The sequence below is a fragment of the Lasioglossum baleicum genome, chromosome 11 (assembly GCF_051020765.1).
Source record: "Lasioglossum baleicum chromosome 11, iyLasBale1, whole genome shotgun sequence".
NCBI classification, from domain to species: domain Eukaryota; kingdom Metazoa; phylum Arthropoda; class Insecta; order Hymenoptera; family Halictidae; genus Lasioglossum; species Lasioglossum baleicum.
In genome coordinates, this window is record NC_134939.1 from 8641192 (window position 1) to 8664557 (window position 23366).

The 23366-nt window shown below is 36.9% G+C and overlaps 1 protein-coding gene across 1 annotated transcript in view; it reads left to right on the top strand.

The window, feature by feature from the left end:
- The first annotated feature begins 2603 nt into the window (after window positions 1-2603).
- Window positions 2604-23366, top strand: part of LOC143213230 (neural cell adhesion molecule 2) — a 77014-nt gene continuing 56251 nt past the window's right edge. The window contains exon 1 of the mRNA XM_076432879.1: window positions 2604-4767. Coding sequence (XP_076288994.1) covers window positions 4686-4767 — 82 coding nt within the window. The 5' untranslated portion in view covers window positions 2604-4685. The remainder of the gene's footprint in view (window positions 4768-23366) is intronic.

Genomic DNA, 23366 nt, shown 5'->3' on the forward strand with positions numbered 1-23366 from the left:
TTATAAATAGAAGTTAAGAAGTAGAACGTGTATTTATCATCATTAAAGACTGGAAATCGCGTTTCAAACAACATGAAAACTGTTGCCAGGAAAATCTAGAACTTGTAATTTATCGCTTCATTAACCAACCAATCTTTAATAATTCATTACTGCTAGACTTCTTATTACTATTATTAAATATGTACTACACGTTTAAACGTACATCAAGTTGAAGGAATCTGGGGCTTCAGAATAATGAGCAATTATGAATCATTATGTTATGTATTATAGGATTATTTACTGTTATGGCATGATAATGAATTATTACGTTCTAGCATGTGACTAATAAGTGAAACAATTAGTTATGTAGTGAACAGCTGGTTCAAAAGATTTTTTCATGTAACTATTCAAATAAAATTATTTTGGTTATTTTCGGTACAGTAAACCCTCGACTTACTTATTTGAAAGGAAAATTCAATATGTTGAAGGGTATGATTGGAGTCGAGTTCTTTTCTAGTTAAAAGACACAGCCTAGTGAAATAGTCGAGGACTTATTGTGTTGTAAATTTAATGTAATGGTATGTCCGAGTATTACAATAGCTCATTATACTATTATACGAAGTTTCATGAAAATTATGTTTGCAAATCTATTGTTCCACGTTCCACGACAAATTATGTCGTAATAAATTGTTTCGAAATGTCTTGCGAAATTGTGACCGTATGTGATATTTTTGACATTTTAATGTGATTTAATAAATTGTAAATACATTGTTAATGCGATTTCATAATGTAAGAATTCTGCCGTTTCATTCACAAAATATTTCAGTTTCCATGATTGCACTGGAGAAGTGTTGTATAAACTTGTTGTTTAAGTTATCGATCAACTGCGGAATTTGAGGCATGTCTAGTACATAACATGCTATGGAAAATTTCAATAAACAAGATAGCACGTAATTTAAAACCGTTCCAGTTTATTATTAATTTACTGAAGGCATCAACGAGATCGAAACAATTTCGTTTGGTTTAAATCTCTCTAGAATTGTCTATATAATTCCGCAGTCTAGTGGTCGCAATCCATTTATAGAAAATATAAACAGACTTTAAACTATGTAAAGTATTGTAAAAAGAATATGAACAATGAATATGTTACTTTCATATATATATAACGGTCCGCCGAGAAACCCTGAATTTTTAAGAGAAGGAGGGGTGGTTCGAGACGCTTTATTTATAATTATATATATATATATATGTAGATTATAAATATTTAAACCACTATTACTACTTTACATTGGTAATATTTACGTATAAGCTAATAGAAGACAAAAAGATCGGTATAAAATACCTGCTACGATTGGTAGTAGCTACGTTTAGTAGAATCGCTAGATAATAAGTCCGACATGTGAGTATACGTGCATTTCATAGTCTGGATAATTTATTAGAATGAATTTTCTAGGAAATCAAACATTGTGTAAGAAGTACACAGCATTCACAAAGTATTAAACAAATATACACTCATTTATTATTACCACGCTTATATTAACTTGCTGTGTTGTTGTTGTATGCGTAAAATCTTGTAATCGAATATTAAACCTCTTCCCATAGTCCAATCTTGCTGAAATTTTGTATACATACTTGCTTCCGATGACAATAAAAGTAGAAAATAAAATATATAAAAAAAAACATTTGAAAAACCACGCTTATATTAAAATGCACTAAAAAGGAGAAAATAATTTTTTTCCTGGTTCTCCATAAAATATCCAGTTAAGTGATTAATAATATTTTTCCCCAAAATTTTAAGCAATTAGTTCAAAATTTCTTCTGTTATAAAATTAGTGTCGGAATAGATAGAACAATTTAATATCAATTTAAATATAATCATGACATTAGTGACTATAAAAATAAAAGCATGGAGTGCTAAACTATATTGACGTAATTTTCGTGGGCGCTCCACGCTTTTATTTATAGTCACTAATGTCATGATTTTATTTAAATTTAGGTACATTAAATTTTTCTATCTATTCCGACACTAATTTTATAACAGAAGAAAAATTTTGAACCAATTGCTTAAAATTTTGAGAAAAAATATTATTAATTATTTAACTGGATTCTCGGTATTTTATGAAGAACCAGGAAAAAAATTATTTTCTCCTTTCTAGTGCATTTAATATAAGCGTGGTTTTTAAAAAGTTTTTTTTTTATATATTTTATGTATACATTGAATGTGGATAATATATTTCAAATGACGACATTTCAGAAGTGACCAGGTCTGAAATATACTAAATTTCCACGCAGTCACCCCTATTTAAGTGGTTCCCGATCAAGAAAGCTGCCAACAGTTCCCGGAATTATTCTTGACGTTCTCGCGCGCCGTTCCCAGCCCACAAATATCTTAGCCATTAATCTCCCAGATAACGAATGAATAGTAAATACGACGTTCGAGGTTCTCACACCGTTTTCTAACATTTGTCTGTTCGTCGCGGGGTTGAACAAGGGGAATAGCCTGTAGTGATCACCGGTGGGGGCACGGAAAGGGAGTAGTATGAAAAGTGCTCGGAGAATGCTTTAAGCTGCCGCCGGAGGGTGGCGAAATCGCACGAATCGTACCGAGCCGAGCCGAAAGCTCGGTCACCCCTGTCAGTAGGCCTGCCGCAACGCAGCAGTGAGCGCGCCTTCTGCTCTGTGTGGGGACTGCGCGCTTCCTCGTTGCCATTCTGACGATCCAAGGTGCTTTTATAATCAACCGTCACTGTCACAATCATCTTTAACACAGTGTTCAATGACAAAAACCGTTTCATCAACGTTACCACTCGTTCTAACCCCGCTGTGCTTCGATCAACCAGTTCTCATTATCCCACTCATTATCTCCTGTTCGGGGACCCCTGTGACGTTTTGTTAACAATATTTCTTCCAACAAATTCGTCAAAACTACAGTTCGTGGACCTGGTGCTAGCTGTAGTGAATCAACCAAAGATCAAGTCTTCGATTTTTGTTCTTCGAATTCGAAATATGCTGGAGCTTGTGACTTTGTTAACGTTCTGACAAAATCTGTTCCGAAAAATTCGCCGAGACTGCTGAACCTCGTGGACCTGGTGGTAACTAGTGAGTTTAATAAAAATTCTCGAGTTTTGTTCTTCGAGATTTGGAATACGCGGTGCATTTCTCATGTCTTCCTGGACTGGTGCGTTTCGAGATGATTCGGGGCGGAAAGGCTGAGATAGTTGAATGAGAATTTATCGTGATCCTACGCGTTTGCACGGGGACAAGTGCCACCGTACGCGATCTTCCCGCTGGTAGATCGGCCGCGTCGGTTGCTCGCGTTTAGGGGTAATTTTCGTCCCGCGTTATCGCCAGCCCCGTGACAATTGAGTAAGCGCGGGGATTGGCAGTTTCGCACGGCGTAGGATGTGCCCGATAGATTATGACACCATGGAACGATTCTGACGACAGTCCCGCACGCCTCCTCGCGATACCATCTGATGGGTCCTAATGACGCCGCTTGGGTGTTATCGTCAGCATCGCCGGGGACGTCTATTTCCATCGTTCGATTCCCGCGTCCCACGCGCGCCAGCCTGTTCTGAAAAAGACCGCCGTTACGTCATTATCATCGAACGATGACAGGAACCCATCTCTCTCTCATTCTCACTGTCTCACGCTTTCCCTCTATCATCTCTCTCTCTGCGAGTGAAGTGTAGTCGCGTATGAAGCGGCCGTTAATGGACCGTGGACGGAATATACGATTAGCCCGTCGAGCAGTGCCATTAATAACGACGAAGACGCTTTATAAAGATCGCACGCAATCCCACCGACCGGGGCGACGCTTGTTTAAAAACAGGACGAGACCCTCTGCACTACCATTTACGTTTCGTGAATGAACTCGGATGGTTCGCCGTTACCATCCGCATACCTAGCTTAGAGTAGCTAATGCTGAACATGTTGTGAGAGGACACAGAGCTAGCGTGTGAAATTATTGTGGGGCTAGTTTAGGTTATTCGTGGATGAACTTTCATGGGGTGGCTAACGATGGACATGTTGTCAGATGACTCGGCTAGCTGAGTGAAATTATTGTGGCTGGCTGCACTCCTGTCTCGTGAATAAACTCCAATGGTTCATGGTTACGATCTGCTACCTAGGCTAGCTGGCGAGAGTAGATGATGGACATTATTCCGGGGCTAGCTACACTAGTTCCAAGGAACGTAGCAAACTGATGGACATGTTGTGAGGAGATACGTTGTGAAATTATCGTGGGGCTAGTTGTCGTTCAAGCTATTCGTGAATGAACTTCCCTGGTTCACGGTTGTGATCTGCAGGACAGGCTAGCTGGTTTCGAAGAGAGTAGCTAATAGTGATGGACATGTTGTAAGAGGATACAGAACGAACTCCGACGGTTCACAGCTGCGATCTTGTACCTAGGTTAGCTGTCGAGTGTAGCTGACTGACGGACATGCTGCGAGGGTACACAGAGCCAGCGGTGTGAAATTATTGTGGGTAAAGCCAAGTGTACAGTGAAGTTCGGTGTCGGCGTATTCCGCCGTCGGAAGCCTCCCGAGCCTCCCTGGGGGACGAGGATCCCGAAACCGGGGTCCCAGGACCGAATTCATTGAAACTTATCAGCTGTCCCGACCTAGTTGCTGAGGAGCCACGGTGTCTGAACGTGGAGGGGAGCCAGGTTAAAAGGATTCGCCCGTTCGGCCTTACACGATCGCAGGATGAAGAGGATGCTTCTGCTGATGAGCATGGTGGTTCGATTTGTCGCGGCGGAACTTCTCCTCGACAACGTCGACGCGCCAAGTAAGTGATCGAAACTTTTGCTACTCTCCGGTTCGACTGTGCTTTCGCGGACGCTTAATTAAGGCTCGCGCAGCTGGGGGAGGTAATTGTCCTAGCGATTAAGAAGACCGAGGGAACATCGTCTCCCAGTTTTCATTCCCGGGGACTCGCGCAACCCGGGCTAGGTTAATCCGGAACGAACGTGTTTCGTTATATCTCCGTTACTCGCCGGCCAATCTGTTCTGGAATTCCTATTCAACGCGGGCGTCGAGGCTAGCATTACCTGTCAAAACGTTACGTTGAACGGCCGGCGCCGCGAACGCAGCAATTATGCCACCAATTAATGGGGAAATACGGGCCGACGCGACGTCAGTTATTCATAAAGACGCTGTCGACAGGCTCATAATCGTTGCAAACCGTTTACGCCCCAGCCGCGATGAAGCTACCTACTGTCGACGGACATCCTGTTAGAGGGGGAGAAAAAGGTGTATACTCCGAGGTCCACATGGAGAATTCGGCTGTCAATAGTCGTTTCGCGGGCAACGTAGCCTGCGTTTCCGTGCCCTACGACATAGGACTGCACCGCAGTCCCGTTTATTTAATCGATGTATTATGTAAATTGACATAACGGCTACACTTCGGATGCAGTAATCGACCACCATCTCTCGACTGATTCACAATGGAACAATGTGTACTGTGAATAATTGGCAGCAGCGGGCTGCAGCCACGAAATCAAAGCTTCCGAACTTCCTACGCGGACTCCGATGATGAACGGCCATGAGGTTTTGAAGATGTGTTTGCACTGTCGAAACGCGTCTACTCCATCTTTGATATCTAAACACGCCGGATTGCCTGCGTTTTACTTCCATGCATATTTCAGACTCGCTAATGTCGAATGTTTTTACTTGTCTTCTAGAGTACACGCTATTCGGATGTCGCATATCAAATATGTACAGGGTTATCCAAAAGTACCTTTAGGAAGTTGAGTGAGAATATCTGTCAAACGCCATGTTTGTTTCTTGTCACTTTCTTGTATTTCTAACCTACTAAAAAACCAATAAAATTAAAAATAGTAGGTTTTTTATTTTAAAAAAACTTCCTAGTCTATTTTGGATAACCCTGTACATTTAATTATTTTTTTATACGATTTTGAAATAACACGGTTCAAAAATGTGTGCGTATATATAATGGATCCAAAAAGTATCTGAACACGATGATTTTATTAAAACAGTATAGTTATAGTGAAACAATAATCCTGGTCCCACTTTAAAGATTCAGAGGTCTACTTTGACTAATTATTATTCATTTGTGTCTAGAACAATTTCTCACGACGTGACAGATGGAAAACTGTAGACACGTTTTCCATCTCTGAAAGCAATAAATATTTCCTTATTACATTAAAATTACATTAAACATTTACAACATAATAAAAAAATTACCTGTATTACATTAAAATTATTCAGAAACGATATAAATGTTATGTAGCTGCTGTATCTTGTAATTGATAGACAATTTCTATTTTGATTCATCATTTTTAATGCTTAATTAATCCAAAATGCAGATTTGTAAATGGTACGAACTGAGATTATATTGAACACAAGATACAATGGGTGGTCCTGCAATATTTATAGTCATCGTGAACCTTCCACATGTCAAAGATATTACGTATTCCGATTTCGAACAACGGAACGAATTGAGAATCGAGGATTGAACGACCGGCCAACTTAATTATTCGAGAAAATTGAACATATAAATTGCTTTCAAGCAGTGTGTTTAATAAACGCGATGATTAATCCATTACACGTTGATTGGTTTGGATTTACTTACCCTTTCGGAGTAGTCGCGGGAACGCGAATTTCACGGAAATTAACGTAACGCAGAATAATTTCGCGACGATTGAATTCTGGCGATTACTATGGCCTTGTTTCACCTGAATGTGCTCCCAAGTAAATATGACTCAAGTATTGTATCCGCTATGGCGTGCGCCGCGCCAGCGTTTCGTAAATGGTTCCCAATTCCGTCATTTTCATAGGGCAGGAACGTATCGTTTGTTTCTGCGGAATAACTGATTACACGTAATCCTTCTGACGTTTAGCGAAACAGAATCCAATTTCATGGGGCGGAAAGGCTATTGGGTTCAACGGAGAATGCATGCGTTCTTTTCTTATTACGTACTAAGCAACGATCCAGCTATACAATGTGCTCAGAACACGTTCAATTTTATCGTTAGTCCTGCAGCAAGAGTTATGGTTATTTTTGCCGGAAAAATTAGAACAATGACCAATGTGCGCTTAAGGGGATTATAGTTTCTCGAGGGTGTTTTTGCACGAACTTTTAGGAATTAAAAACAGTGATTAAACTTTTTATAATGGGAGTTTTTACACATATGGATTGGTATTTGAAGTACAGTAGAACCTCGATTAACAGGCTTGATCGGGAGACAAACAGCCCGGATAAATTTAGGCCCGATGGCTAATCAAGACCCGAGGGAAATAATTAAAGTGTACATTATATTCGAAAATAAATTTTTTAGTTTTGAAAATTTATTTTCCTTCATAATATAATCATTAGACTGCGGATCTTTATGCAAAATAAAAATTTCCTTCGTCAATTACGAGACACGGGAACCGTATAAAAATTTGTTCCTATCTTTAACAATTTTAGTAAATTGAAACTAACATATGGACGCTCTTAAAAAATCGTTTTAATGATTTTACTGTTTTAAATTACATGTACCTATTTTTGTCATAAATGCATAAAATCCGCAGTCTAATAATCATATTTAAACGTATATTTGTTTATAATCGGGATCCGGTTAATCGAGGTTTTATTGTACATATGTGATTTTTTAATGTAATAAAATCAAAATTACACGAGTCATATATTTTTTTATAGGGTATTTTATAGGGTCGTTTGCGACCATTAACTCCATAAAGTAAAACGCAATTGGACATAAATAATTGTATTTCAGTGGCCATAGCAATTTTATCTGAACGTCAACAAATTGTTTCAAGTAAAACAATCTAATAAATTCTTTTGGGTGTTTGTTATTTAACTCTCAAGTGGTTAAAATTGGTTTCACATTGACGCGAGAATACAACCGTTTCATCGGAATTTAAATTGGCTATTTATATTAGATGCAACAAGAGAATTGAAAGGGTAGATGGATAAAGGTGTCAAGTTTGTCTTCTGTAAAAGAGTTTTTAACAAAATATGTTGTCCTTTTTTGATGAATGAAGATAATTACTATCTTTGTTTGTATTAGAGATTAACCATAACAATATATTCAATTAATGGTGATCTTTCATCCCGTTAGGGAAATTAGTATAAATGACTGAATAATGAGACGCGAATTGCGTTCCATGTATTTCAAAATATATTTTCGTACAAATATGCGATTTCATTGTTCAAAAGCGGAGCTCTTCCGCTCGAAAACTGTCACAAAATCATCGGTGCTCTTCTCTGAGAATGTATGATTTGCATAAAATTGATTTTATTCTACCGTAAAAAATTCTCTACACACAGTGAAGGGCGACATTTTCACGGCGACTGAGGACAGTGACAACATGGCGTAATAATTTGAGAGAAATTTAGCGAAAACTTTAATTTCTGATGCCACCATTTTTGATCATTTAAGCGAATATAAAATATCTGGCTGAAATATACAGCTAATAAAGTATTTCATTCAAACACAGAGATAGATATTGCTAAAAATAATTTTCAAAAAAGATTAAATCGAACATTAGTCATTCTTGACATTTCAAACATGAGCACTCTTCGAAGAGCTTTAAAGAGATCCTCGATAATATTTTATTCGAAGCGATAGTATTAATAATCCGGTGACCCAATTTATTATATTTAAATTCATTTTCCACTGTTTCCACACATATTTTTTACTTGCTCTACTGAGAAAGGCTTTCTTCTATTTTAATAAATAAATATATGGAGCTTGATCAATTTTAAATTCGGTACATTTTGCACAATCAAAGTGCAGAAAATTTTGCGAGTAAATTTTTTGAAGAATGGAGGGCATCATTGTCTCAGTCATATATTAAAACACGACAAAGGTTTCATTATATTTTTAACCGACTTCGAAAAAGGAGGAGGTTACTCAATTCGATCTATATGTGCCTTTTTTTCTATGTATGTCCGCCAATTACGCCGAGATGGATGGACCAATCGGAACGAAACCTTTTGCATTTTGTAGAGTATGTCCCCGGGGTGGTCCCGTAAAAAATTTTGCATATTTTCTTCCTTACGATTTTATTTGCAAAAAATGAGTTATTTCATGTATGTTCGCCGATTACTCCGAGATGGATAGACCAATCAGGACGAAACCTACTGCATTTTGTAGGGTATGTCTCCCGATTGCTCCCTTGGAAACAAATTTTGCATTTTTTCATTCTTTGCGGTTGTTATTGCAAATAAACAATAAGACCGAAAAACCATACTACGGTGTTCTACAAATTTTGCTCGTTCTACTAAAAAGTGTGAAATAAATAAATTTTATAAAAAAAAATTAAACCGACTTCGAAAAATGCACTGAGAAGTATGAAATAATCTCCATTTAATTTATGCGAATACACACGAACTTAAATAAAATACAATCTTTTCGGAGGCGGCGCAAAATTGAAAACTTTCCACACTGGAAATTACGAAAATCCTTAAATTCTTCTACATGCTTTCACATATTAATGTATTCTCTTCCCACCTACTGATTTCCAAAGTCCACCATATTCCAATGAAATTTGGAAAACTTTCAATTCTGCGCCGCCTCCGAAAAGATTGTATTGTATTTAAGTTCGTGTGTATTCACATACATTAAACGGAAATTATTTCATATTTTTTAGTGCGTTTTTTCGAAGTCGGTTCAATTATTTTTTATAAAATTTTTGATAAACAAATATCGCGAGCCTCTCAGACAATTTTAATGTCGCTACACTCCACGCGATCTAAGTGCTTGCGTTACCGTTTCCATCTTGAATGAAATGCGTCGAGTGCAAATTCTGCATTCCACGAGTAGTTCTTGATTCGGAATAACAGGACAACAACAGGTACAAACCGCCGTGGAAGTAATAGCGTGAAGAGATGACGCTTCCCTCAGGACGATGTTCACACGGTGCAGGCACTGGCTACAAAAATGCTTTTAATGTTCGCTGCTCGAAATGGGGGTACGTTCTTTTGAATTTTATTCCATTTTTAATTTTATTCCATCCGCGACACAGATACGTAGCCTCCTCCACATTGGATAGAATTTTCGTATAAATTTCATTATTTTCAGTCGTGCATTACGTTCGCATAGGCTCGCGAATTTCATTAAAGTTGTTTGCTAATTTTCAGAATAAACCACGCTGTACTAAAAACCCGTTTTTTCCATACGTTTTTTAATATCCATTATTCGCTGATTTATTAAACAGAAAATATTCTAATATTTTTCAGAAGGTTTGCGACAGACGCATGTGTGCAGAGTTTTTATTCGAGTTCGATTATTTGATCGAGAAAAATACGCGCGCAGTATTAGTAACGTTAAAAGCGTCTCGCTGCGTTTCGACGTTGCTCATATTTTAATGTTTCTAATATTATATGAAAATTACGCGAGTAACGGAATAAAAAAATATACTAAAAATGTGAATTTTTTTCAAAATTAAAATTTTAAAAAACTCAGGGTGACAGATAAAAAATTCGAGAACTTCGAAATGCAAAATTGGTCTAGGACAGAATTATAGAATTATAGACCGAATTAATTGTGTCTCAGCTGAAGGAGAGGCGACCTAAATATCTACTTTCTTTTTAATGGCACAAAATGTATTTATGGCATAATTTAAATGGTATCGAAGGAGGACTATCATAGAAGAACAATTTCTTTTGTTAGGTTATGTTTTCATAGTTCTTTCAAGGTCATCGTTATTTTTTTTATGATATTTAAAAAAAATACATTTGAGTGTGCTTAAGTCATTAACAAGATGGAATAAGAAAAAAAGTTTTCCCGATAAAAAATAACGATGAAAATGATAAAATGATAACGATAAAAAAATTGTTGTTCTATGATATTCCTCCTTCGATACCATTTAAATAATGCCATAAACATTTTTTTGTGCCATTGAAAATAAAGGAGGTATTTAGTGGCCTCCTTCAGCTGAGACACCCTGTATAACCCATTAAATTAATTTCTTTCTTTTTCACTAATTTTGTTGTATTTACGTCGACTTCAAGCGAATTTTTGTTCACGTCAATTTTATTTATCTTGTGTTACGTGTTCCGAATTGTTTACAGTTGAAAGATTACCAGGTTAGCTTTCACAAAAATATGAAGTGACCCATATTTGTTGACTTCCATACCGTGAAACCACTGTTTATACGGGTTGTACATGCGACCTCGATTCAAAGCTCGGATTGTCTTTTCAAGTTGCAGACACATTATGCCAGTGTAAACACTCGGGTCTACATTGTACGGTATAGTGCTTACTACAAGTAGAAGCACTCGGAAATGGACATGCATCAGACAAGTTGCATTGAATAGTTGATGCGTCCATCGACTTTTCAAATTGGATCTTCTTGAAAACGGCATCTAGATTATTAACACTTGCTTATGTACTTTCTAGCCACTTCTGCGTGCAATATCGTTAATATTTTATCACGTCATCGTCGAGGCGAACATTATTTAGAAACAAATTTTATTTTTATGAAATATATTCAGTCTTCTCGTCACTTTTATTACGAGTCTGACGCCAAGTTTTCAGTCTATTTCATTCATTACGTTTTTTAAACCAGAAAAATATATAAAACACTTTTTAGTTCATCCCATAAATAATAAAACTTCTTCAATATTTTTGGAAGATAAACATAACAAGTGTTCTATACAGGGTGCGGCCCAATGATATATACAAGCGGGCACGAGGTGATTGCTTACGAGAAAATAAGTAAAAATATTATATATTAAAAGAATTTTTAATATATAAATATAGAAATATACAATTTTTTCATCCGAAGCTTCGTTTTCGAGAAAATCGAATTTGAAAATGCAGCGATTACGCGTGCTATTCGATAAGAATCGTCTGACGCGTCTGATCATGACCGACCAATTCTACTTCCTGCATATAATAGCACGCAGACCCTATGGATCTTTAAACTCGATTTTTTCGAAAACGGGGCATCAAACGAAAAAATATTATTTATATCTACATGTAGAATCACCCCCTGCCCACTTATACACGTTACGCGATCGCACTCTGTATACATTGTTCTATTATTAAGTAAATAGACTTATCTGTATTTCACCTTTCAACAATATGAAACAAATTTCGCATAATTTACGGAGATGATCTAATGTTATATTCGTTGTTTTGCTATGGTTTCTACGAAGGTTGAAATTTTTCTGTGGAATTCAGTGTTCTTGGAACTGACAAATTACAGTCATAAACACGAAGGTTTACAACATAATGTATGATAATATATGTAAGATATCTCGAAAGCCGCGATGGTTTACGCAGAAAAATGCACTTGTATCTTCGAACTTTTCTAATGGTTTATGGTTAGACGTTGTTTTCCTCAAAAAGTTGCTTCGTAAAAAGTTTTAACGACGTTATTACATGATAACAGATCAGAGCGTATTTTGCCCTGAAAAATACCTTCAAGGTACTTGGGAGATTTATAGTGCAGCCAAAACCGTATTTCTTTTACTTGCCATAAATCAAGTTTAGAAGATGAAAGTGCCCTTCAAAGTTTCATTCCTCTGATGCTATAGGGAAAGTTATCGAACATACGTATACATAGCAGATATTATATATGTGATATACATGGAGCGTTAACAATGATATGTAGATCTTCATGCAAAATAAAGAGATTGTCTGCAACAATTACCAGATAATGATCGATAATTTTAGAAGCGGGGTCGAGAAACTTTCTTTAAATACTTTCGACTCTTAAACAAAAGCCTTCAAAAAACAACTAATTCCACCTACATTCTCTTCTGTATTTATAATTTCTTTTCTACATGGTTTACACCCACTGTAAATACCGTATACAAGCGACTGCTGTGTAACGCCGTATTGTCACTGGGAAAAGCGCAAAGCCCAGAAGAAAATTTCGCAAAAGTGCACATGTCTTTATTACGAAATTCATAAAGATTTCCCGAGAGAAGCGAAGGCAGCCAAAATAACAGACTCTTGAAAAAAGAGAAGCTCGTAGTGCTTCAGAGATGGTCTCGGAAGATGAATATTTTTAGACAAAGAAAACGGTCGAAGCTAATGATGCACTGGGATGATCAAAAAGGAGAAATTAGCCAGAATTATGTTCAGCAATCTGACGCATTTATTTTGTATTAAAGCAAAGCAATCTTAGTTAGTAAAAATGGTGTGAAGTGATACAGTATAAAATATTATAAAATGGTGTAATACGACATAAAGTGGTACATAATAATGTAAGAGAGTTTAACATTGTACAAAATGGTGTGAACTGGTGTAAAATAATATACTATGATATATGATAATATATATAAAATAGTATAAAATAATATAAGAGAGTATAAAGTAGCATGAAATGGTCTAAACTGGTATAATTTAATATACAAAATAATATAAAACATTATAACAGAGTGTAAACTAGCATAAAATGGTGTAAAACACTATGATATTTCATATTATTATATAAAATTACTATTTCATTGTGAAACCACTAGTATAAAATAGTATGGAAGAAAAATGATATGGTCATTATAATATAATGTAATATATAAAAATATAATATATTTAAAATAATACAAAATAACATAACAGAGTGTAAACTAGTATAAAATGGTGTAAAACACTATGAAATAATATAAAATTACTATGTCATTATCAAACCACTGTATAAAATAGTATGGAAGAAATATGATATCGTCATTATTTTTGCGTGAACCTAGTGAGCTAACACTAAATAAAAAAATGAATCCAGATGGAATATACTGTATTCAAGAATTAATTAAAAAGTAGTATATCAATGACGCGCTCTAAGGGAGCGCAGACAGTACGGAAAAAGAAGTCAAAGACGGGCGAAAAAGTGCGAAAGAGCAGAATCGCTTGATAAATCTTCCCACCGGATTTATTAAGCAAATATCGTGGGGGTAAAAAGCATTCGATGGCTACGGCTATCGTAGAAAGGAGTTGGTGTTAGTAATAAAAAATGTCTAAACAGGAAAGCCACGGTTCCGGCCGCAAAAAAGAATGAAAAAATACGAAGCTATTCGAATGAGTTGAAACCAACGGACTGATATAGGCGGTGCGAAAAAACACGAAGTCCAGCGTATTTCAGAGTTCGGCGAGGTTAACGAACGGGACAGTGGCAAACTTTTGCCCGTGAACCGCCGACTGAAAATTTTCCGCAAACTACGCCCCAATTGTGACCAATGTGTCGAATCGACCGAGCACTAAGATACCCAGCTGTGGATTTTTCGATTGTTGTTGCAAAACTGCCGCTCCCCGATGCTACTGCCTCGAATTCGCATCGTGCCGGCGACGATTTACTTGCTCACTTAACATCTTGCCAATAAAAACCAGCTAATCGACACTCTTGGATAATTAATATCGTAGGCTAGATCTGGGAACGATAGCTCTTTCTTCAAAAAATATCATTCTATTGCAAATTTAATCGATATTCACGATAAAAAATATATTTGTAAACGTCTTATCAATAAAAATTAATCAACACTCTTAATATTAAGGAATGGTTTTATCCATAATCATGATCAAATAGCAAAAATATAGCCTGCATTTGTTATGAATAGTTTTGGATGGTCCCACAAAACTAAAAAAATTATACATATCTTGATTTGTCATATGATTTTATTCCTGCTTCATTATATCTATTTCAGTTCACCTTATACATTGAAATTGACAGAAATCGCAGGAGAACAAATCTGTTCAATACTTTTAAAGAGGAATAACAACGACAAAGGATCTCTCAGTCAAAATATGACTGTCTTTTCAATGCATTTAATTAAGATGTCTTTTTAACATTTATACCAAACGAATTTAGCGATTTCCTCAAGATTGCTTTATACAAGCATCAAATTTGCAAAGTCTCGATTCTTCCAACGAATCGTATCCACATTAAATCATTTTATGCCATTGTTACCATAAATATTTATCGTGACGATATTCATGGCGTATACCAAACAAATTATTATGTGTAATTAATATCTTAACCGATGCCGTTTACGATGGAACGTTTGCAAAGCAAAAGCAGTGAAACTGTGATTATATTTCGAGCTCGAATGTCAGAGGGATGACGATATACATTTTATTTTATTGTCTTGAATTGATTGTGAAATTATTTCCTCTGTATTCAAATTATTTCAAATCATTCGAATTTGAGAAATTTGTTCAATCTCAACAACAATGAAATTTTAATTTATCGATTGATTATTAAAAAGAGCTATTAAAAATGTAATTTGGTAAAATATTTTCGTATTCTGTTGGTCAAAGAGAACTCTGCCGAATTTTATTTTAAAATCGAGCACGTTTGCAACGATTTAATGCTTTGAATACGCATAACTCTGTTATTATTGCTCCATAGATCGGCACTCTCGTGCAGAATGTAGAAAAACACGGTTCTGCAGGTTAGTTTCTTCTCGTACAGGAAGTAAAATAAAATGTAGATTCGAGCAAGTTGCCGACGATCGATCTTCCCAATGGATACCAGCCGGGCTTAGCCAGTAATGGATTTAGATGGACTTCGGAGTACGATCCCGAGTTTCGTTGCCAATGCTTTCCATGCACCGGAAACTTTGAAAAGCAACCCGATCGTTCGCCGGACTTTTAAAAATTGCAACGCATTAGCCGCTTCAAAATTTCCTCAAGACCAGCGTGCACACCGTCAGAGTGAAACGTAAAAACTCGTCATTGTACTTACTTCTACCGGTTTATGTTGCATGATGCGGCCAGCCGAAGCAGCAGCTTCATTCTAAATACTCCGAACTGTGGCTTTTGTAACACTATTTTCAGTGGCAATAAATTAAATGCTTTTTTAGAGCCTATTATTAAATCTTTCTATTATTAGTTTTTTCCATTTATGAGTTACTTATTTATTCTTACTCCATTTCCGTCCATTTATTCTTACTTATTTGTACGCAACAACTGTGATCGTTCTATAGTTTTCATTTTCTACATTTTTTCGGGCTCGTTAATTTCACTGGGTTCTTTGCCCCTATTTTTTCCTCGCTTACATCACTTTTTAAAAATTAGATGACCAGTGTTGAAATGGAAGTTGATTTTTACAACTTTTTTATCCCAGCCTACATTGAAAATCTAAATAATTTGTTTTGTAAGTATATATGTAAAGAAGTTTATTTTTTAAAGAAATTTATTTTTTCTTTTTTTTCGCGATTCTGACCAATTGAAATTTTTTCACATAGTATCCAATAAACTGATCATAGCTTCTCAGAAACGCTAGTTTCTGTTCTAAATTTATAAAAGTGTTTCACATTTTTTTTCACTGTATACAATAAAATAAGTGAGAAGGGTGTTCATGAAAAAGTTTCCCACGTTATAAATACGAGAGTAGCTACAACGACAGACACACACTGATGGTTTATTCAAATACGTGTTTGAAAATCGTGTTTGGAGAAGTCGCGAAAAGTTTGAATCGAAATACACATTTACATGCGTGCAAGTTGATGGAACATGCAGAGCTCAACTTGTCAAATCGGTTATTCGGAACGGGTTGTATGAACGAGAGATAAACAAAACAAGCGACACCACAAATTGTTGATCGCTCATAATGCCGGACAATATGTACTAAATCCGAGTGGAACGACCGTACTTCTGCGGGAGGCGAGCGCGGAACAAACGACTGCTGTTGGGAAAGGGTGGAACAACCGTAGGAAGATAGTCGTCCGAATTTCACCGCAATTAAATATCAAAAGCGACAAGTCACCGACCCCGCGTCCATCCATTATGTTCCTATAGTTAATAGCGGCGTCGCAATTGCCGTGCGTTTCCAGCATATAATCAAAGCAAATTCCCGATAACCGGTATAACGATGTAAAACGGACACAAGGCGACCGTTTTATTCCATTATCCTTTAAAACAGGAGTAATAACTCCCCCGACCACCTGGCCGACCATCCCCACAACGCCCACCCCTGTCCCCCATCGATACAGAGCAAATTGCTTGTTTTATATGCAAATCTCTTTACTCTCTTCACCGTGGTCAGAATTATAGCCCCGCGATAAACATGCTCCGCGATCCATCCGATAATCTGCAATCGGGGGTGAGAGAGGCGGCCGTCAAACATCAGAGGCCGACGAAAATCAGTGTACACACAGTGTTACGGTGCTTTTACGAGCGCGTGCATTACGCGTTCTGAAATTTCCTGAAAAAGAGGTCCATCGATGCTCGGTCAAAGCGCGGAATCGTTTCTTCGGTTTCGCTCAAACGTTGCTTTGCCGCACGGACTACGGAAAGGGTGCGCCACCCTTGTTATTTTTGATAGCACAACAAAGACGTTTGGCGAAGACACAAAGTAACTAGATATTTGAAAAAAATATCCCATTTTGACGGGGTAGACTCCTTTTTCCAGGATTGCAAGGGTGCGGGATTCGCCTTCTCATTTCTCGATAATACAAACACGAGGTTTTTTCAGTAGTCAAAAACACTAGATAAAAGATCCAAAAGTCCTATTTTTCGTTTACGAGGCGTAATTTGTATTATTCGGAAGTATATATATATTATGAGCCACGAAAGTATTCGAACGCTCTTTAAAACAGAATAACTTTTTTATAATTGTACCAAACGACCTGATTTTTAATAATCAATTAGAAGTTTACGAAATGACATGCAAAAAAGATTTTCCAAAAATTATACTTTACAAGGTTACATGCAAAAATAAAAAAGGCATTTTTTAAAACTTTTTCATTTGGGCCGTTAATGAAAATTTTAGATATATGTTTTGTAGATCTATGTTAGTTATACACATGTTGGAAACTTCTGATTTCGATTCTGTGGATTTTTTAAGAAAAACTGATCAAAAGCCGTGTAAAACCACGATTTTCACCATGTTTAACCGCTTGTAGCTCGTGTGTATGTTAATCGATTTCGACGAAATTTTCAGCATGTGTATAACCAACATAGATCTACAAAACATATATTTTAAAGTTTCAGTAACAGAAACGTTAAACAAACCGTTTCACAAATCGGTCAACATAACCACTAATCAATATATTCTGTCAACAAATTTCTTGTTATATTCTGTCAACGAATGTCAACAAGTTTCTTTGATTGTGTTGTGGTTGAAATGGAATTTTCTTCACGTTCTATGGACTTTTTTCTAGCATCGACGAAAAAAAAATGTTTTCTTTCATTTTATCTTCATTTCATTTTCATTTTATTTGTATATTCAAATCGGTGAAAAAGTCTCGTTCGAAGCTACATCAAAGTAAGTAGGTTCTGACGATCCGGGGAGATTTGAGAGCGAAATAGAGGAATGACGTGAAGCGTAAACAAAGCAGCAGTTAATTGGACACATACCTTTCATTGGTAACAGCGGCGGCTCGTGCTCTACAAAGATAAAGTGGCTTGGTCCGAGTAATAAAAGAGAGTTTATCGGCTGTTCTCTCTTTCTCGGGGCAATCGCTACCAAGGAATAATCATTCAGTCCGATCAGCGGTATATCCCGATACAATCTTCCTTGCCTTTCCGCTTCCCGGAAAGTCACCCCCGTCGAAAAGCTTTATCGAACCTACCCGGGGTACGTTATCACCTAGTTTTTACGCGAAGATTCACTAACTTTCGGATATCGGCGAACAGGATCGCAATCGGTGGATGAGTGCATGGACGGGCACGTTTTTTAGCGCGCGGGCGCGCATACCCTAATCACGATCCGACCATCAACGTAATCAAGATCGTCGGGGAAGTTATGCCGCGGGACGTATCTCTAAGAACACCGATTTCACGATGACAGACCGATATGAACTTGAAAGTAAAGCACGACCAACTGTGCAGCCCGAGATAAAACCCACACAGCCGCGGAAACGGGGATCTTGAAATACAACTGACCTACAAAAAATCTACGGACGGAGAACGTGTCCGCACAAACCTAGTTTCGTTAATGATTTAGGGACCCAGTCACCCTGATCCTATCTTTATGTCGGATCGCACGACGAACGAACTGCGTATCGCCTGTGGGACATCAAGATCACCCTGCGATTGCCTGGCTAAATACTGGAAATCAGACATTTTATTGCGTGAGGTGAATACACTACTACACTGTAGATTTTTACGTGAAATAATAATATTTGGATCCAGAACACGAGAGACCAAGTAATTTTTTTAATCTCTCTCTACTGTTTTACATTTCACCTACCCTCTTTTGTCAATTATTGAAAACATGTAAGTCATAGCGGAAGATTTCTTAACACTAAACCTACCACGAGAGGTCAAACGACTCATTTTAGATTTTTTATTTGACAATTATTGAAATTGTAATGGTGTTTTCGTGGGAATTTATTGAATATGTTTTTCGACTCCGGTATACATATATTACAGTAAAAATTGCACAAAATATAAATAAATTTAATCTTGTTATTTTTATAATAAGTACTACACACATCAGTCACTTTTGATGGTCGGTAGATTTAGTGTTGATAAAATATTTAATAGCAATAGTAATTTTAATCGTGATCAATCCAATCGCAGAATTAAAGAAATTTCAAAATTTGTTTACACTCTACGCACAATTAAATTTTAAAAAATAGTGGAGCAAAAATTAGATTGTATATTGGGACTGTGTGGTAGTCCCAAGAAGATTTAAATTATTATTTAAGATTTTTAAGCTTTTTCTCATATAGAACACTCGTCGAAAATTTTTGTCTACGAGCTCTGATAATCGCGAGACTTGCACGATAGTGATAACAATACAAAAATTCGGCGCGTGTTAGTCAGCGTTATTATTAAATCAAAATTCTGATTGCAACAACACTTTGTCTACTCGACGCGATGAATAATAGAGCATAATAAAGTATGCAACGAATAATTATGTTTCGACGAGAACTCACTTGACGGGGTGAAATCAACCCTCAATGTCTGCGTACGTTTTTTGATTATACGCTCATGCCTTTTTTTTATAAATTATTTGTTATTTTTTAAAAATTGATAGATAGTCTGCGGATTTTATGCATTTTTGATGATAGGTAAATGGACAGGTGGAATATAAAACTATGAAGATATTAGAAGAATGTTTCGTACCCATTAAAATTGTTAAACGAAGATTGACTCAGAAAATTTTTATTTCCGAAAACCAGAGCCATAGATTTTGAACTATAGGGACGGATAGAAGGCACAGGAGGGACCACGTACTTTTCATTCGGAATTTTGTGCATAACTTTGGAAAAAAGCGTTCGCGACAGTAGAATAAACGAAAGGCCACTTTCTGGTTTAATAGTTACGCTAGAACTTTCTGTTTATGCGCATTCCGGGCCGAGATTTATGTTAATTTTACGATTATCGCGTGCCGGTACCGCGGGAAGCGTCGAGTAAAGTCCGGATTTGTGGAAATTAAAGTAATAAAACGACCCGATTGTACAACTTTTACGCCACATTTCTAGTCAATTTATAACTGTTCGAGATTAGTTTTCCCCGAAAAGTAGCGGATTTCCAGGGCTTATTCAAAGTCTTAACGGGGCACGGATTCGATGATTCCTCTCAAAGAGAAGTTCGTCGGTCTCTGCCAACATCGTTCGCTCTCCTCTCCTCCCCTCCTCCTCGACAATGCACTTTCGCGAGAAAACAGCGAGAGGGACGGAAAATGAGGCTATAAATGCAAAGCAATAACGACGGACGGGAGTTTCCCCTCCTAGAGCAACGTCGCGCAGGACGTTTACCGGTTGAAGGACTTTTTGCATTCCATCTTCCACTGTGATTGCTGAGCTGTTTGTCTGGAAACGCCATTCGTACCGGTGTGCGCTATCTTTTACGCGCCACGGACCATATTGCATTTTTCCATCCCGTCTACTCGAAACTCCGGATTCCACGGTTCCTTTTGTCGAGAACAACTTTTTCTCCACCGAGTCGAGATTAGTGGACGCGTAACCTTCGGCGTGTATACACGGGGAAACATTTTGGCTGCGCGAATTTATGCGTCAACAATCTCCGCCGACGGCATCGGGTCTTTCGTCACACGGTTATGTCTCGATATACACTCAACTCTTTCCGATAGAAATGTCGAAGAGTGGTTGGAGAAGTTGAGGAGATTGATTGATTGATTATTTATTAGCTTTCTCAGCTACTTTAGATTACATTTATAGTACATTACATTTGTTATAACGAATTCCTTTAGCATTCTCTTGAATATGTCTAAACTTTCACAGCGTTTTACTTCGTCTGGTAGTGCATTATACATTAATACTCCTTCATAAAATAGACTTTCTTAGGCACTCCTTGTTTTACGAAATTCAACTGCAATATTCCCAGCTTGCCTTGTTTGCATTACGCTTTAATTGCCTACTATTCTTAGCTTATTTGTTAAATGCTGCGGCAACATATTTTTTGAAATCTTAAAAACAAATATACTCATATTATAGTACAGCCTCTGTCTAGTAGCCATAGACTGCAACGCTTGCAGCATATTTCCGACTTTGGTTCGTCTGTCACATTTCGATATGACTGTCATGACCCGGTTCTGTGCTTTTTGTAGCCTACTTATCTATGTTTCCCCCATATTAATTAGTAACGTCGCACAATACTCAAAATTAGATGCTATGATTGTCTTATAATAGTACGTCTAGTATATGCTATAATATAATTTCCCACTCGATTCAGAAAACTCAATTTCTTCCTGATTTTCTTTAGCACATAATCACAATGATCGTTAAATCGTAGTTTGTCATGAATAATTACGCCTAGATACTTTATCATTTCCACCCGTTCTATTTCAGTTTTATCAAAGCATTTCACAGCCATACTAAAGGGTTATCCAAAATAGACTATAGGAAGTTTTTTTTTAGATAAACAACATACCATTTTTAATTTTATTGGTTTTTTAATTTCATTATGACAATTACGTGTGAAAGACGATATCTGTCAAATTACCACCACGACAACGTTTACAGACATCGATTCGAAGAAATGCTCAATTCTTGAGAACGACGTGGAATTGATGTTGACGGGTCATTAGCAACACTTTCACGAACAGCAGCAATGTTGTCATTCGAACGAGCTGTTTTTAGTCTGCCAGACTTTGGTTTATCATGAACAGATCAAGTTTTCCAGATCCAGAATTCTCTATGATTTTTAAATAGCTCATACAATACTTAAATGTTTAGTAATTGATTATAGATATCAACATATTTAATAATATAAACAATATTTTGAATAATGGTATAGCAATTTTTAGTGGCGCCTCAGAGTCACCACTCGAGTACAAAGTGTTAATAAAACGACTAAAAAACATTCTCCCATTCTCTCTCATACTCTCTCCAACTAGTTGAAATGAATATGTATTTCAGAAAAATTCGAGAATACCGTGATATACCTCTAATTAAACTTCATGCAGAGGGGAACAAATTTCCATTCGTCGCGGAATTCTCTCTGCATCGGAGATATTAATTTGGCACAAAGAACCGCAGTCTGTTTATATATTATAGAGAGAGAGAGCACAATAAGAGGAAATATTCTAAATGAAAGAGAGAGCTGGTAATATTTCCTCATGAATTTTTCATTTGTCTTATCCCGACAGTGCAGTGTTTGGATTGAGGAGTGGGTCGGGACGATTGTCGCATCATTCGACGATTGTCCCTCTAGCCAGGGATTATTAAGATTAATATGACGCCGCGGTGCGGTGAATAGAGACGTTAAATTAAGTTGTTCACGGGAGAATGAAATTGAAGCAAAGAACACGCCGAGAGATTCACAGAAGTTGAAGATGAATACTTTATCTCGAGACGAATTGGATTTCAAAACGAAACGGACTAGATTTAAGGAGAAGGCGTCGTCGTCGTCGTCGAGTCGGGCTTTCGATTGTTTTCTGTAGGAGTGGTATAGGGATAAGAAGGAAGCAGATTAAGACCGAGAGCGCAAAACCCAGTTTTACGGTTTGTTGTGAGAAACGCTGGGGAAACGAAGAGGAAATATTGGACACGCGATACGTTCTACTTTTGTCGCTGAAGAAACGCTACACGCTCAGTAGAAATTAATTGATGATGCAAGAACGCTCCAGCGAAAAACGCGGCTATTCGAGCACGTCATTAATCCGTTTTGTAATATTGAAACAGCGGATCTTCATGCAAAATGTTCAGTATCGATCGACAGAGACTGCACTTAACGCTAAACCTACCACCACCGGTCAAAATGACCGGTTCCAGTATTGCTTTACAATTATTGAAATAATAAAAATGATTTCACAAGGAATGGTTGTATAGATATCTTTAGTAGAGCACGTATTACAATAGGGGCCGCACAAAGTCTCAATAAAATCAATCTTGTCATTCTTATATAAGGGAACATGTACCAGTTACCTTTAAGGCTCGGTAGGTTTAGTGTTAAAAATGTATTTCTTCTTCCAATAATTTGAATACGCTGCAGAGAATGTAACATTGTTCTAAAATTCTTTGAATGTCTGAATTCTTTGTAATAATTACAGGACTATATT